Genomic DNA, 16,285 nt, shown 5'->3' with positions numbered 1-16,285 from the left:
CGCGCTGGCGCCTCGCAGGGATGTGTGCTCTCCCCACTGATCTTCTCCCTCTACACCAGCAACTGTAGCTCAGGAGACCAGTCTGTCTGTCAATCACTGTGTGGTTTGGATCTGCCACCAAACAGGATAAGAACAGACAACAAAGGACAGTCAGGACAGCAGAGAAGATCATTGGTGCCAGCCTGCCCTCCATCCGGGACTTATACACCTTGAGCGTCAGGAAACATCACTGCGGAAACCTCACACCCCGGACACAACCTGTTTCAGCTTCCCCCCTCTTGGGCGCTACACAGCCTAGTACGCCAAAACAACCAGACACCAGAACACTTCCCACAGGCTCTCACAGATCACTCTGTAACCCGACCCGCCAGATGGATTGTTACACAGAACCGTCTGAGAAACTATTTAGGAAAGGGCAGGCACTTTTTAAAAAAAAACAACTACCCGGCAGGTGATTGGATGAACCATCTGTCAATCAATCCCTTGCCGAAGCCAGTCGGGAGAGGAGCGAAAACATCTATTCCATTGATAAAAGCCTGCAGGACAGCTCTTTGCTCTTCTTTCAATAAAGCAATACTCTCCAGTTGTGATATAGCTGATGCTTTTGCAGCATACGTTAACCTTGCAGTGGGCACCATTGTTGCTTTGAACGAATAGTTCTCTGTGTCGCCTTACACACACCTAAAACATGCCCTGAAAAATAGGCACTTGGGAACGCTTGCACACTGCGATGGTGTCGCTATCGCTTTTGGGCGTGACTTCCGTGTGTCTACATTGACAGCAATGGACCCTCTTAAGACACCTGAGTATTTCATACATTAGTATTTGTCATGCGCTTTTGTCCAATGGACCAATGAGTGCAAAGATTTGAATCAAGCATGTTAATATCACTATCATCCTTATTGGCATTCTCTAGAAATTGTGCAAGACAATTCCTAAATTTGCATAACTCAAATTTGCAAATGAACATGGACAAATTAACCTTTATTAGACTGCGTAGTCTTACATTGATAGGCCTGGAAAATAAAGGAATCATATCCTGTTAATAAGTGTTGATGAAAAGCTATTGTCTGCTTATTGTTTTTCTCACGGGGCCTTCTCCGTCACTTTGGTACACCCTTTATGCTATCTAATAAACACCTTGGTTTGTTGTTCCTTTTAATTAATCTCTCTAATACAAATAAGCAAAACAAAAGCATTGCAGGGGAAGATGTAAGAGGCTGTTACTAATACCAATGACTGCCCAGCTTGATTTCTTCTACAGGACACTGTTGTATGAAAAGTAAATTGTTTTGAAACTTTCTGCATCATCTGATCAAGTAAAGAAGTGATGTTGAAAACCCAAGAGATAAAGATGCAGCACTTTTAAAGTGTCTTGAGTGTTTTTGACTGAAGCGATCCGGAAGAGAACAGATGGTTGATGGACATTTTTAACCCAGCGGATGGCGATTAAAAATGGTGTAAGGTGTGTTGGTGTATCATTCGATGTTAGGCTAACTAATTTAGAAGCCTACCTATGCCAAAGGGAGCTGTGGGTGAATACAAGGCATACTGTTGGCATGACCATGAGCATGACCCTCAATTCTGCACGTATTTCCCGTGTGCCAGACTCAGCCAGCCAAATGTGATTTGGCTCTTTAGGAGCACTTGGTGATGCTAATAAGGCAATAGGAGATGATTACAATTCATCTCTCACTCATGATCTTTCCAGGGAGAATAGGGTTATTCCACTAAGAGCATGCCGAGAGCATTAATGTATGCATCTGACTCATAGACTTAATTTGTGGCGTCAATGTAGAAGTACAGGTCGTCCGGCAGTTTGCTTGTGAAAAGACACACCTGATGAAAATTAATCTTAGTTTCGCTACCAAGCAGCCCCTGCACCTGCTAACGTCCATTACAGCTCGCAGTCCAACAGTGAGGATTGTCCCGAGGCAGAATCTGTTACACAGAGAGCGTTGATCAGAAAATATTTCTTGGAACGTACAAACAGGCTCACTAACAGATCTGGGTTGTGCTCGAACCATAAAATACATTCATCCTGTCCAATCGGTTCTGTAAAAAAGAAGCATTCATTAGTGGCAGCCTATGTAAGGATGAATCAGAAATCAACATATAGACACGGTTAAAAGGACACAAAGTGTTCCGACACGCACACAATCGTTGTACATGCAGGGTAACATTTAGTCAACTCCTTTGAATAAACCATTGTTTTGTTTCTTTCTTGAGGCTTGATGACACTGCTAAGCCGGGTCAGGGATTTCAGCTGCTCTGTTGCAAAGACAGAGCTGGAAGAAAAGAAAGAAAGAGAGGATGCATAGTGAACATTTAAATAGATTCCCATGGCTCAAACTGTAAACCGTGACCATGCTCATCAGTACTTACCTCTATTATCTTTCAGACCAACATAATGAACTGTGCTAAACCAGCCTTGGCAGTCCATCTGAATGGATCAATGCATCCACATCTGACTTGACTTACCAGCCGTCCTCTTGACTTGGTTGTTTCAGACACTACTCTGATTTTATGAACAGGAATGACCCTTTCTATTTGCTGTTACTAAGGTGTAAATGACGTTCATAAAGATTTAAGATCTCAAACGAAGTGCTTTTATCGCAAGGTCTCTCTTTTGATGCTTTCCGCAACCACTTCTGTGGCTTTTTCCTGTGTCCAATTGAACGCAACACCATGAACGCCTTGGAGAAGAGGAGCAAGTGTGCACCATTATCCACATTTTCAGATTCATGTGTGATGGCAGACAGACAGAGATGGCACACAACTAAGTGTAACCTTTAGATGCATGTGGACAAGACTTTGTGCATACTGTACTAGTTCATTTGAAGCACAGCAAAACCTTTATTTACTACCGCAAAAGATTAAAGGAGAGACAGACAGAGAATAAATATAGAAGAAACTCTAAAATCAAGCAACAGAGTGTAAAATAGGAAACTGAAATGAAACTGCAAGTACATTTTTTTGCAATTCGGTTGAGTTCTATGGTTTGGCACTAAATACGAAGGAACTACAGCTTCAACCATCTCTTTCAGACACCCAAGGATTATCCTGTAATAATATACAGCATAAAGGGTCAAATGCGGGTTAAACTAACTTTCAGTAAAGCGTGCCATGCGTGTCACCTGTAGGAACGAGCATTACTATTAATAGCTTAATGCAGTCAGATGCCGTTATACATGCATGCTGTAACTAATGAACAGTTCAGAGGGCTTATGCCTTTGAAGAATGAAAGAGACACATCTACTTAAAAATATCATCAGTGCTGCTGTCTCAGCTTTCATACTATCATAGACAAAGACAAAGAGTTACTCAAACTGTGTTTTCTCTACTGCTGAACCACAGCAAAGTGAGGTAAACAATAAGGTGCTACTCCCCCTCTCCCTCTCCCCAACACAGCGAAGAGTTGAACAGTGTAAAGAAGAACAGAGGCACAGATTCAAATGGCAACATAGAAAAAATGTATGTGGGAGACAAACAACAGGCAGGTAAAAAGTACCTGTGAAGGAAGTGACAGTTTGCTGCCGGAATAAAACTCTCGATGTATAAAAAATGTCAAAACTGATTTTTTTATTTTTTTTCTCCCCCGACAGAGGTAATGGAGAAAAAGCTCACAGTCGGACTCCATGCGGTCTGTCTTCATGGCTTAAATTTCTTTTAACAGTGTTACACATTTTTATTGCTCGAGGGAAGAAGTGAAATCTGAGAGTGTAGGAAAGGGAGGAAAAGAGAATTAAAAAATGGGTTAAATAGCGTAGGCAGGAAGAGGCCTCCTCTCTCTTATTACCACCTGAAGAAAGGCCATTGCCATTAGATTGAAATTTAATTTACGAAATCGGGTTTTAATGCAACTGTTCACCAGCAGCCCATTCCAAATACGCTTTCTGTCAGTGCATTTCCTGAGGGCCTTTTAATTGGGCTAATGAAGAAAGCTGCTAATGGCTGGGTTTATCTCTGGCAGCACTGGTGACATTTCATCAAGGCAGGTGGTTTTGCAGGCATTGTTTAAGCTTAGTGTGTAGCATTGTAGTTGGCGAGGAAAAAGAGCAAACAGGTTATTTGGGCAAATGATTAAAAAAACGTGGTGGGAACAATGTGGTTTTGAGGATAATATATGATTCAACTTCATTCGAGAGCAAATTTAATTATTTTTGACACATAATTATATATTCTTTTAAACACCGGGCTCATTGCTACTCAGCATTTTGTCTCAGGCTCTGTAAGTCATGGAACACCTACATGACCTGAAGACTTCAGAGGAAGGTTCACTTAGTGAACAAAATATGCATCACATTTGAATAAACACACACACACATAGACAAGACGAAACACACACACACACACACACACACACACACACACACACACACACACACACACAGTATGCAGATAGAGACAGTGATGTGACATTTACCTTCATCAGTTATCATCATCTTGACATTGGTACATCAAACCTGCTGTTTAATAATGAGCTTCGGTCGCCTCCTGACTAACAAATGGTTCTGACACTCGTGTCATTCCCTCCTGTCAGAGATAAAGGTCAGAGGGAAAGTCAAAGAGGTTGGGACCGATGTTTATACATGGATAGACTACACGATTATACAGAACAAAGCTGACATATTGAAATAGCAATACCAAATGAAGGGCATCGTTAAACTCTGACAAAACCCTATGACAACAGTCAAGTCAAAAGACGATTAAAAGTTCTCAGGGCCGTCATCTGACAGTATGAGTTATGATTTATTTTGCTAAATGATTCAAGTACGGGTGGCATGGTGCCTCAGTGATTGTCAATATTGGACCAAAGCAAGAGGATAAGAAAGCTTTCATTGCTGTTTGCACCCTGATGCACTGGCAACCTATCCAGTGTGTTTCCCTATGTGGTTCATTTTTTATTATTATTATAATTAATTATTTTTTAAATACAATAATCTGTTGAACATATTCTCTGTTAATTGTGTGGTTTTAACACGCCCATTACAATTTCTTAAGTCCAAGACTACCTCCTCAAAGTGCTTGATTTGTCAGACAAACAGTTGAAAACAAAAATATGTTTAATTTTCCAGAACATAGGACAAAGAAAAGCTTCAAATCCTGACCTGAGTGTGAAGCTAAATCAGTAATGGTTGTCTTTTTTGCTTGAAAAAATTGAATTCATTGATTGCTAAAATAAATTACTAATAAAGTACCTTTCTATTAATCAACTATTCATTTCAGCTTTACTTCCAGTGCTGGATAAAAAAACTTCCTAACAGACAGTTTCTGCTGTTTCTTTCCTTTAGAACGAGAACTATGAGAGACAATATGAAATTAAGTTTTTTAAAGCTATAATTGTGAAAGTATAATAGTGAAAACTACTATGAGTGATATCGTTGTCACTTCGAATCAATCATTTACTCTAAAACTTTCATTAGCCTCCATCATAATTTCCCAGTTGATGCAGGACAGTTGTATGGTACAGTGACTTATTGTTTTACTATGAAACGTTAGTTCAAACACAAGTCTCTCAAGGAGATGGCTGCAACACCTTTTAAATGAAGAATAACACTACAAACTGGGGTGATGTGTGGCACATACAAACACACACAATCCAATCAGTCCCAATCCCACAGTTAATATTCTTAATTACCTACAATTATATATCTAAGAATAATATTAAATCTGTGCTCCTCTTTTACATTTGCCTCTGCTCTGAGCACAGTTGAATGAAGTCCAGATTAAAAGGTTGAGAACGCACACCTTTATTTCGTTTAGCCGAAATGAATTCATTTCCGTTGAATTCAAACCGTGCTGTCTGTTTGGGATAAATGACCTAACCGACATTTCAAACGTCTCCAGCCTGGCCCCTTTAAGTCTCTGACAAAGCTGCCCAACGCACGGTTTCCCTTTATTGTAAACAACAATGAAGTGTGATATTTGAAAAAACACAGATGCACCACCGGTGAACTGCGAGCCTCCAATCATTTGTAGTCTGTACCCGAAGCGGCTTTTGAATCCCTCCTTCTCATCCCACCTCTTCAAATTCATTGGCTGCCAGAGGAGCAGCGACAATGTTTAATGCACCATGAGGTGTACGGACTTCAGTCAGTGAGAGGAAGCGTTCTGTGTGCTTAGGGCTGTGTTACGTGCACGGAATACTAAATAACGACTGTGCGTATATATATTGAAGAAAATCACCCTTTTTATTCTGACAGATACAGACAGACTTGTGCCTGAATGCGGGGCTGTTTGCTGACCACCTCCTCAGCAGCTGTCTCTCCGTGAGGACTTTGACTGGAGGACGGCGGACAAGGACAAAATGCCACTACGGGAGTCAGTCATTCAGCGGTGTTTCGGGACAGGGTAGAAAAACACTGTCCGCCTTTTTAAAATATCCACTTTGGATCTACCTTTCTATACATCTGGATTTTTTCCCCTTCTTCTTCTTCTCCTCCTCATAGACTACAGTTTTCCTTTCCTGAAGAACGGTGACTCACTGCAGACAGAAGGCGAGCCGCTGCATCCTAATCAGACAGCGGAGAGGACTTCAGCTCATTGACATTACAGTCATACTTTTCTGGAGCACTTTTTTTTATTTCCACTGCGCCGCACTGTAGCCTGTGCGTGCAGCAGCGGAGGCTTGTCGCTTTTTCCTCCTGCACGGCGAAGGGAAAGAGGAAACGGGCGGCAGCCCCACTGAGAAGTGGTTATATGGGATGAAACTCTCACTGAGCCCCGGCTGCAACTGACTGTTTTGGGTTTTGACAGTTAACGTCATATCTTTTTTTTTTATTTTGGACTATTTGGCACGCGGCAGTTTCTTTTGGTAAGTTTTCGTTTTGTCCTTTATGTTCTTTATGTGCTGTGCGATTCTTCACTCGAAGCCCCTCCGTCTGTTGCTCATTTCCAAACGGTTGTTATTTCGCATCCCTGTGCATGCGGAAGCAACAGCTTCTTCCAAGGACAGTTGCATTTTGCAGAGAGAGCGCGAGAGAGAGAGACACGGAGGGCATCAGTGGCGAGAATTACACGGCTGTGCTGAGATGCTGGCAGCTCATTTACGATTTTTTTTTACAAGGCTCATTTTAAATATCCGGATTATGCGGATTTGTTAATGCGTGTAAGAGGCTCATTTTATACACACTTATTCAAATAGCTGCCGCGATAGGCCGTCTTCAGTTGTACGCCTGCAGTGTGACCACATTATTAAAGTTGCCCTATTACATTTTCAGTCGGCATTCTCTTAATGTGCCGTCATCAAGACAGGGTCAGGTCGTGCATTGCACATCAGAGATAGCTTTTTAAAACTGCATCCTGTCTATAATGGTATGGTGTAAATAATCTACAAGGGGAATCATTATTTCCCTGATCTGTTCCGCGCTGAGTGTCTTCCCAAGGTTAACTAATTGACAAGCTTCCCCCATAATTGTGGAGATGAATTACACATGGGCACTGTTTCATTTTTGGCTCAGCGGTGGATCTGATTTCTCACTGGCAGTATGGTTGGTGTATCTTTTTTAGTGTGTTTTTATTTGGGTGACTAATTGACACATATATATATATTATAACAAATATATATTTTTTCTGTTTTCCTTCTTAGGTGGCATGACTGAACACTTACAATGACTATTCTGTTTGGAGACTGGATCGCGTTTATTGCTCAGATGAGTCTGGGCGCTCAGCTGAATATAAATTAGGTGTTCAGCACCACAGATTGCTGGAAGAGAGAGACAGAGCAAAGACAATCCACAAAGACAAATGCCAAGGCCTCACATGATGAACAGAACTCTTTATTTGATCCCGATTAATAGAAACACCAAGTTTGAACAAAATATCAACAGGTCAAAGGAGGCGTAAACACAACAGAGATTAAAGCAGCTTTTACGGAGTGGGGATGCATCTTTCTATTTTCTTTTTCCTCCTGTTATGGGCTCAAGCCCTGACATTGAAAAACTTGAATTACTCTGTCCCGGAGGAACAGGGTCCGGGGACAGTAATTGGGAACATTGCCAAAGATGCCAGACTCGGACTCGATCAGGTTGGGCCGGGAGGACAGGGTAAGAAAGCCAACTTCAGGGTGCTGGAGAACTCAGCTCCGCATTTCATCGACGTGGACCCCCAAAGCGGACTGCTGTACACAAAGCAGCGCATCGACAGGGAAATGTTGTGTAAGACAAACCACAAGTGCCAGCTCTCCATGGAGGTGTTTGCCAATGACAAGGAGATCTGCATGATCAAAATAGATATTCAGGACATTAACGACAACTCACCCATCTTCCCCTCGGATCAGATTGATATTGAGATTTCTGAAAACGCAGTGCCAGGGACACGCTTTCCCCTGACCAGCGCCCATGACCCAGATGCAGGGGAGAATGGCCTGAAAACCTATCAAATAACACGCGATGACTACAATCTCTTTTCCTTGGAGGTAAAGTCCCGTGGGGACGGGACTAAATTCCCAGAATTAGTTATTCAACGGCCATTGGACCGAGAAGAACGAAACCATCACACCCTTATTTTGTCAGCCACAGATGGGGGGGAATATCCTCGGTCAGGTACCATGCAGATAAATGTTAAAGTTATTGATTCCAATGATAACAGCCCTGTGTTTGATCAGCCCTCGTATATTGTGGAAATTCCTGAAAATTCACCTCCAGGTAAAGTGGTGATCGATTTAAACGCCACTGATCCTGATGAGGGTAACAATGGACAAGTAGTCTATTCTTTTAGTGGCTATGCCCCAGAGAGAATCCGGGAGCTCTTTTCCATAGATTCCAGAACAGGGGTCATAAAGATTCAAGGTGAAATCGACTACGAAGAGAGCCCAGTTATTGAGATTGACGTCCAGGCAAAGGATCTAGGTCCCAATCCAATCCCAGGCCATTGTAAAGTCACTGTTAAAGTGCTGGACAGGAATGATAACTGGCCGTCTATAAGCTTTGTGTCTGTGAGACAGGGAGCCATCAGCGAGGCAGCACCTCCAGCCACTGTCATTGCTCTGGTCCGTGTCACAGACAAGGACTCAGGCAGGAATGGGCAGCTTCAGTGCAGAGTACTGGGTAATGTCCCTTTTAAACTTGAGGAGAATTATGAAAACTTATATACCGTGGTGACAGACAGACCGTTGGACAGAGAGGTGCAGGATGAGTTCAATGTCACCATTGTGGCAAAAGACAACGGCATTCCTCCTCTAAACTCCACAAAGTCCTTCACTGTAAAGCTTCTGGATGAGAATGACAACGTTCCTCGCTTTACCAAGTCCGTTTACCTTCTTCAAATACCTGAGAACAACATCCCTGGGGAGTACCTCGGCTCAGTTCTGGCACATGACCCAGACCTCGGCCAGAACGGCACAGTGTACTACAGCATAGTCAACTCCAATGTGAGTGGGGGTGATGTCAACACCTATGTTAATGTCAATGCTGCTAATGGAGCCATCTATGCAGTGAGATCTTTTAACTATGAGCAAATCAAATATTTTGACTTTAAGGTTCTTGCTAGAGATGCAGGATCTCCACACCTGGAGAGCAACGCTACAGTACGCATCAGTGTTCTGGATGTCAATGACAACATCCCCGTTATAGTTCTGCCCCTGCTCCTAAACGACACCGCTGAAATCCATGTGCCGCGCAACGTTGGTGTTGGCTACATTGTCACCACAGTGAGGGCGGTGGATAATGACTATGGCGAGAGTGGGAGGCTCACATATGAGATCTCTGATGGTAATGAGGAGCACCTCTTTGAGATTGATCCAGTGACCGGGGAGGTGCGAACAGCCCACCCATTCTGGGACGATGTGAACCCCATTGTGGAGCTGATCATCCGAGTATCTGACCATGGCAAGCCAACGCTCACTGCCGCCGCCAGGCTCTTCATCAAGGCGTCCAACGGACGTCCTCCAGATGGACTGCCTCGCACAAAGGACAATCAGAACTGGGACATGTCCCTTCCTCTTATTGTAACTCTAAGCATCATATCCATCATGCTTCTGGCAGCCATGGTGACCATAGCAATCAAGTGCAAGCGAGAAAACAAGGAGATCCGTACCTACAATTGTCGCATTGCAGAGTACTCGCACCCTCAGCTCGGGAAAGGCAAGAAGAAGAAGATTAACAAGAACGACATCATGCTGGTGCAGAGCGAAGTGGAGGAGCGGGATGCCATGAATGTGATGAACGTGGTAAGCAGCCCTTCCTTGGCCACCTCTCCTATGTACTTTGACTACCAGACACGCCTGCCACTCAGCTCACCAAGGTCAGAGGTTATGTACCTCAAGCCCACTGCCAATAACCTCAGCGTGCCCCAAGGCCACGTGGGATGCCACACCAGCTTCACAGGCCCAGTCACCAGCACTACAGACACACCTACTAACCGCATGTCCATCATACAGGTAAGATAAATTGCACTCCTCTCCTTCACCGTTATGCCACCATTTCCACGTCACAACCCTCAGAAAGCTCCCATTTTCTATGTCAACATTTGCCCCCTGTTTTGTAAAATGAAAGAAAAAGAAGATAAGGACAGGCAGAGAGGCCCAAGAGCATAGAGGGAAAATAAGGGAGGTAGGGGTGAGCATTAGAAGGATTAAACCGTCATTCTGGTGCTCTCATAGAACAGAGCCAGTGACATCGACACAAATCAGTTGTGCTTGAAATATGTCACGGCAGGCTTTTGAAATCCGTTTTCATGTAGAAATTTTTCATTAATCACTCAATCACTGTCGTTTCAGTCTTGAGGAACAAAGAGTTTAGCCTGTGGCTTAGTTATAATCAGGTACAAGTTGTTGTTTTTTCGGACCAATTCCATTTTAAACTACATTAAAAAGCCCACATAATTATATATATGAATTATATTTAATGTTAATGTGATAGGAACTAATACAATATTCAGATAGATTTGCACAACAGTTATCCAATGCAATGTTATCCAAGCAGTAGCATTTATAGCTACTGCTGATTTCAAATGCCCATCCCTAAAACGGCATTTAGAATAACAAATATAAAACATGTTCCCACAAAATTAAACTACCTGGTATATTTTGTTGACCTCTTAGAAACGGCAGTACGACCTGCTGGCATACTCGTATATATACAGTATAAACACAAACAGTGACAGATGCGTGTTTACTGTATGAAGCCACCATTCAAACTCATTTCATCATCGAAGTCTAGAGCTCCTCCTAGTTAATTCGGCCGATTTCTTTTTAATCCCAGAGATTAGCAGATTGTACCTATTTTCACAGCTACTTTACGTGTCTTTGTGTGGAGTACTTGGCTGTCTAAGCCTCTAACGTGATGACTTCTGTGTCTTTAGCCTTAAGCCCATTATAAGTCTGTCGTGTCAGACAAGGATTAAGGCCTGCTTAAAACAGTGGTATGTTACACTAGGGATAATGGGCAGCTGATGTTTACCTACTGTTCACATGTAAAAATATATGTTCCAACTATATTTGCTAGAAATATGAAACAGTACGTGTTTTTAATTATCATTAGGTTCTGCATATGGCCTTTAACTATTCGGTACAATTGGAGAATGTCATTCCTTTCCGTTACATCCCAATGGACCGTAACTATTAGTCTCTCCATTAGGCTCTCTGCTGTGATATCTATCCCACTCTTTGCGCTGGACGTGGATGTGACGATGACTGCGATCAGATGTGACGTGTTCCCACCAGGGAGGAAGGCCACTGTCTGTTGTTCCCACTCACGGTCTCAGCCCTGCTTCTATTATTATGAGCCAGTTGCAAAGGGCAAGGGTCAAAACAAAGACCGTTAAGGCTTCCTAATCAGAGGGACAATTTAATTGCTGTCCTATTCTGCAGGCTGTTTCCCTGCTAATGCAGTGATGATGCCTTATGCTGTGTGAGGCTGTTGCACATCCATTTTGTGCACTTACTTTTCTCACCCGCCCGTCAGACTGTCAAAGGGAAAACAAGCAAGAGCAGCAACAACACATCCCTTAGTGTCTTGTTTACAGAGGGACCCCTTGACGCATCAGGCATGCAGGGTGCTCTATTGTATTATTCAACAGAAACCTGTGTAGAGGGAGATGGCCTGAGGCATTAAGTTTCCTCAGAATCTGAACAGAGGCATATCACTTTCCTCCCCCCCCTCCCATGCTTTTGCCTCCTCTCTCTGTTCGTGTCGACAGTAAGTAACCTGAGTCAGAGGAGAGTGGCTATGGGAAAAATGTCAGGAAACAAAGACAGAATTCCCCATCCATCGATTCCAAGGCCTCTCAGCCCATCTGTCACTACAGTTGCCACGAGGAGGAGAGGCTGAATAGGAAAAATAAATAAAGAGATGGATAAAGAGGGAGAGCATATCGCCTGCCCAGTCAGTCTCACAAGGGCACCTTAGCGCTGCTGTCTTCATCTGCATCTAGTGGGGCTACTGTAGCTGCCAGCAACTCCCAGACTCTCTGCACACTGCTGCTGGCCTCTAATGATGTTTTATAGTGGTGCACTGGCGGACAGTCTGGGCTTGGTCTCGAGCTGGGAGAGGGGAATGATATGAACATATCAGCAGAGCTCTGCTGGCCTTATCATTGTCACCACCGTGCTAGCACCCGGCCCGGTGGTGAGCTTCATTTCATCTCTTAAGAGAGTTCCTGGGATAAGGGGAAGGATGATACGTAATGATGCCTAATTCCGCTTAAGGCGTTGGCTAAGGGAATTACTTAGTGTGGAATCAAGGTTAAAACCAATCTGCTGCAAAATTCCTCAATGCTCAGGAAGAAGGGATTTCAGTAAATTGCTCCAAAGAGCGAGCCTGCGCCCGCTCTGTCTTGAATACTTTTTAGGATTTTGTCCCACATTATGTTTAGCTCCAGCAGCTGTGCCAGGCTGTAGCCCCACCGACTGGTTCATAAGTTACTCTGTCGCTTTCCTTCCCACCTTTTTTCAAGACGCTGCCCTCATTGTTACCAAACATGCAAAGACTCCTGTGTCATTACTTTTAAATGGCCCATAATTTATCATATTGATTTGTTTTGATAAGTTTTGAGTGTGGTAATTTGAATCACCACGAAACTCTAATTAAACCGAATCCTGTCTCGGTGGGAGACCATCCGTGTTAATAAGGTGCAGGTGGTACAGAGACAAAGGGGGAAAGGCTATAAAAGCTGCCTTTAGGTGGCGGCATTCTGCCTTGTGTTGGGTGGCATTGAGATGAGGGTGTCAAGGAGAAAAGGGGCTCTCGTCTCTGCTGATTTGACATTGTCACTTGGTAGGGAGGCTGCTGCTGCTCTAATGAAAAATGTCAGACAAGAATACGTGGAATATAGACTACATTTCTGGATTTGCCTGCATGACACTATTTCGTTAGAAAGATTTTTAATGACAATTACTGAAGCTGACATGTAAATCCTTGATATGTAGAATGTGCACACATTTCTGCATATGAATTAGAAAAGCAAGGCGGATTTGTCTTGTAACAATTGATAACAAACCAAGGTCTTTGATGGCATTCTGAAAATATATGCCATATCATATTGAGTGACTTTAAAGAATGCCGAAAAAAGCAGTTAAGAGGCGTGACCTTGATGATTTAAGTGGTGCGTATACAATCTGAGAGATAAAATGTTCACTCCTTTTGATCTGTTTAGGTTGAGCATGTGCATGCCAACAATGTAGCTGGAGCAGATGTTGAAAATGGGTGCTTCCAGGAATGGTCATACTCTGCATAATTTAGGGAGATTGTATGTGTGTGTGTGTGTGTGTGTGTGGGTGTAACGTCATTGTGTATTCCAGGCATGTGATTTAAGCCTTCAGCTGGCAGGCTCCGTGACAGAGCCCCTCTCTTTTATGAGCGGGACAATCTTGCATTTGTCCGAACCTTGAAACACCCTTCCTCCAAGACACACACACACACACACACACACACACACACACACACACCCACACACACACACACGCACACACGCACATGTAACCGGGCTTGGGTTGTTTTTAAGGATTCCACTGACAAGTCTTATCAAAGCCTCCGCTGTATATTGTATTGAAATTGCTCCCACACTTCAGTGGCCACTGAGGCAATGAATAGGAAAGCGCTCTTTATTTCATTTCTCTCCCTCTCCCTTCATCTTTAGATAACTGCTTTCCTCTGGAGCTTTCTATCGAATGAGTTTGGTAAACCTGTATGCACTGAAGCCCGCTTGCTCACAGGATTGAGCAGCTCAGCAAAATCAGTCTCAACAGTCATTTATAGGAATGAGAGACAGTTCAAGTAGCCATTAGTAATTTGTGTACTTTTGTCCCCCAGTTGAGCTCTCCTGAGATTTGTTTTAGTTGAGCATGCCAGTACATAAAAAATTAGAATTATCAACTTGCCTTAGGGTGTATCTTCAAATTTCCACAAATAAATCTGTTGCTACTGTACATAACACTACATGCTGAAATTCTGAATTATTAATAGGCAGTTTCATTCTTTGTCTCCCGCAAGCTCATGTGATAGAAACCACTGAGAGGAGGCGCAGTCAGACCACAGAATGTTGCACTGGGGGTGAACAGTAAATTAAGTGACCCCTGTTCAACCAAAATATAGACATTTTGTCGATGAATGTTTCCTTTATTAGCTGCTATTAGCGCTATTTGAGTTTGCAGAGGGGCTTGTTTCAGTGCAGATGCGCGAGTGTGTCTTGAAGCTGTAGCAGAAGTGTAACTCGCAGCACAAAACAGCAGCTATATTTGCATCCTCCTTCATTAATTAATCATAACATTTAACAAATCAGAGGGAAGCGGAAGATGTCACGATAAACATCAGAGGTCTCTCGCTCCACATTTGTGAACATGGGGGGGGGGGGGGGGGGGGAGAGGAGGGGAGTACACAGGGTAAGTGGGAAACAGAAGCTATCTACTTTCTAATATGAGCAGCATTTGAGTATTCATGTACTTTTCCAGGGTCTGTTTGCACTTTGATGATGCATGAGAGTAAGTGGGGATGACTGTACTAATGTCAAGGAGACCATTCTCCTCTCTTAACATTGACATTTTCAAGAAAAACGGTAGAAATCTTCTCTGGTATACCCACTGATATGTTAATATGTAATCTTTAACCTCACTTTTAATGTTTTCTTTGGTCACCGTTTCCATGAAAAACATTAAACGGAGCCAGGCTGGAAATTCTTCAAAGATTTACACAAGTAATAGTTTTTGCAGAAACATATTACGAGTACCGGGGAAATGTGTTTGAGATCGGGGGCAGCTGTGGAAGTGAATGTTTTATTTATAGCAGGTTCTCAAAAATCCTACTAACCCTGCTAAATATTTAAATATATATATAATCACGACTATGCCCACCACTAAACACAAGTTCCCCCTTTAACTTATAAATAAATTCAATAGGGTCAAAATATAGATAAATAAATAGATTGATAAAGTGAACACAATCATGTATGTATACATTACAATGGTCTTATTGCCCAGCTACTAGAGGTCCTTTCAGCCAGCTGTTGTGCATTCATTTGGAAACAGCACTTATCTCTGCGGCATAATTTCATTATTTTAACAGACTTCCCGATCTGGCAATGCAGGGAAACAAAGCGATTTTTATTTTTTTTCAAGTGTAGTAAAAGAGACAGGATATGAGAAGTGGACCTCTGTGATACTTTCCAGATTGGCCGGACACATTAAACCAATTTGCTTCATTCAATAAGAAGCAGCCTATTGGAGATGACACGGGCACAATACTATATTGTCATTGGACCTTCGCTCTCGAGTTATTGTGCGTTTGCGTGAGTCTGTTTGTGATCGCTAGGAAGTGGATGATTACAACTTGCAATAATTCACTGGCACCAGAGCTTCAAAATATCATGTCATGCTGTCATGTCATTTAGTTGAGTAGCAAGTGCCATTGTTAGGCGTACTTTAGCTTCCATAGACGAACTGGCATTTAAAGTGGTTTCAGATCAAGTCCTATCAGACTTAGTAATTACTTTTCTATTGTGTTCTAATATGGCTCTCTGGAGCATGACTTGTGTACTTTGCCAGTCATTTGTGTCTGTTTGTGTGACAGTGTTTTCTTGTTTTCGTGACCCCGCTGATGCTGCTAGTTGCCCGTATTTCTGTTGCATTTCAAGTGCACGCCTACGTTAGTTGAATCTGTGCATTGTATACCCAATCCTTTTACTGTTTTCTCTTTCATATAAATTCCTCCAATACACACAGCATTTCTGTTGAGGAAAAAGACGATTGTGCCAAAAATTCTGTGCATGCCCCCGGTACATTTTGAAGCATTTACCTTGGTGCTGCTGGCATTGTGCTCAAACAACTCAGGCACAAGGAGCCAACCTAGAA

The 16,285-nt window shown here is 42.8% G+C and overlaps 1 protein-coding gene across 1 annotated transcript in view; it reads left to right on the top strand.

The window, feature by feature from the left end:
- The first annotated feature begins 7,431 nt into the window (after positions 1 to 7,431).
- The window catches only part of pcdh17 (protocadherin 17), a 51,146-nt gene continuing 42,292 nt past the window's right edge, over positions 7,432 to 16,285 (top strand). Inside the window, exon 1 of the mRNA XM_076077890.1 lies at positions 7,432 to 10,381. Within this exon, the coding sequence (XP_075934005.1) occupies positions 7,886 to 10,381 (2,496 nt within the window). The 5' untranslated portion in view covers positions 7,432 to 7,885. The remainder of the gene's footprint in view (positions 10,382 to 16,285) is intronic.

The sequence above is a fragment of the Anarhichas minor genome, unplaced genomic scaffold (genome assembly GCF_050575085.1).
Source record: "Anarhichas minor isolate MPS153535 unplaced genomic scaffold, ASM5057508v1 ptg000062l, whole genome shotgun sequence".
Taxonomy (NCBI): Eukaryota; Metazoa; Chordata; class Actinopteri; order Perciformes; family Anarhichadidae; genus Anarhichas; species Anarhichas minor.
This window is presented reverse-complemented; position numbering and strand designations above follow the sequence as displayed.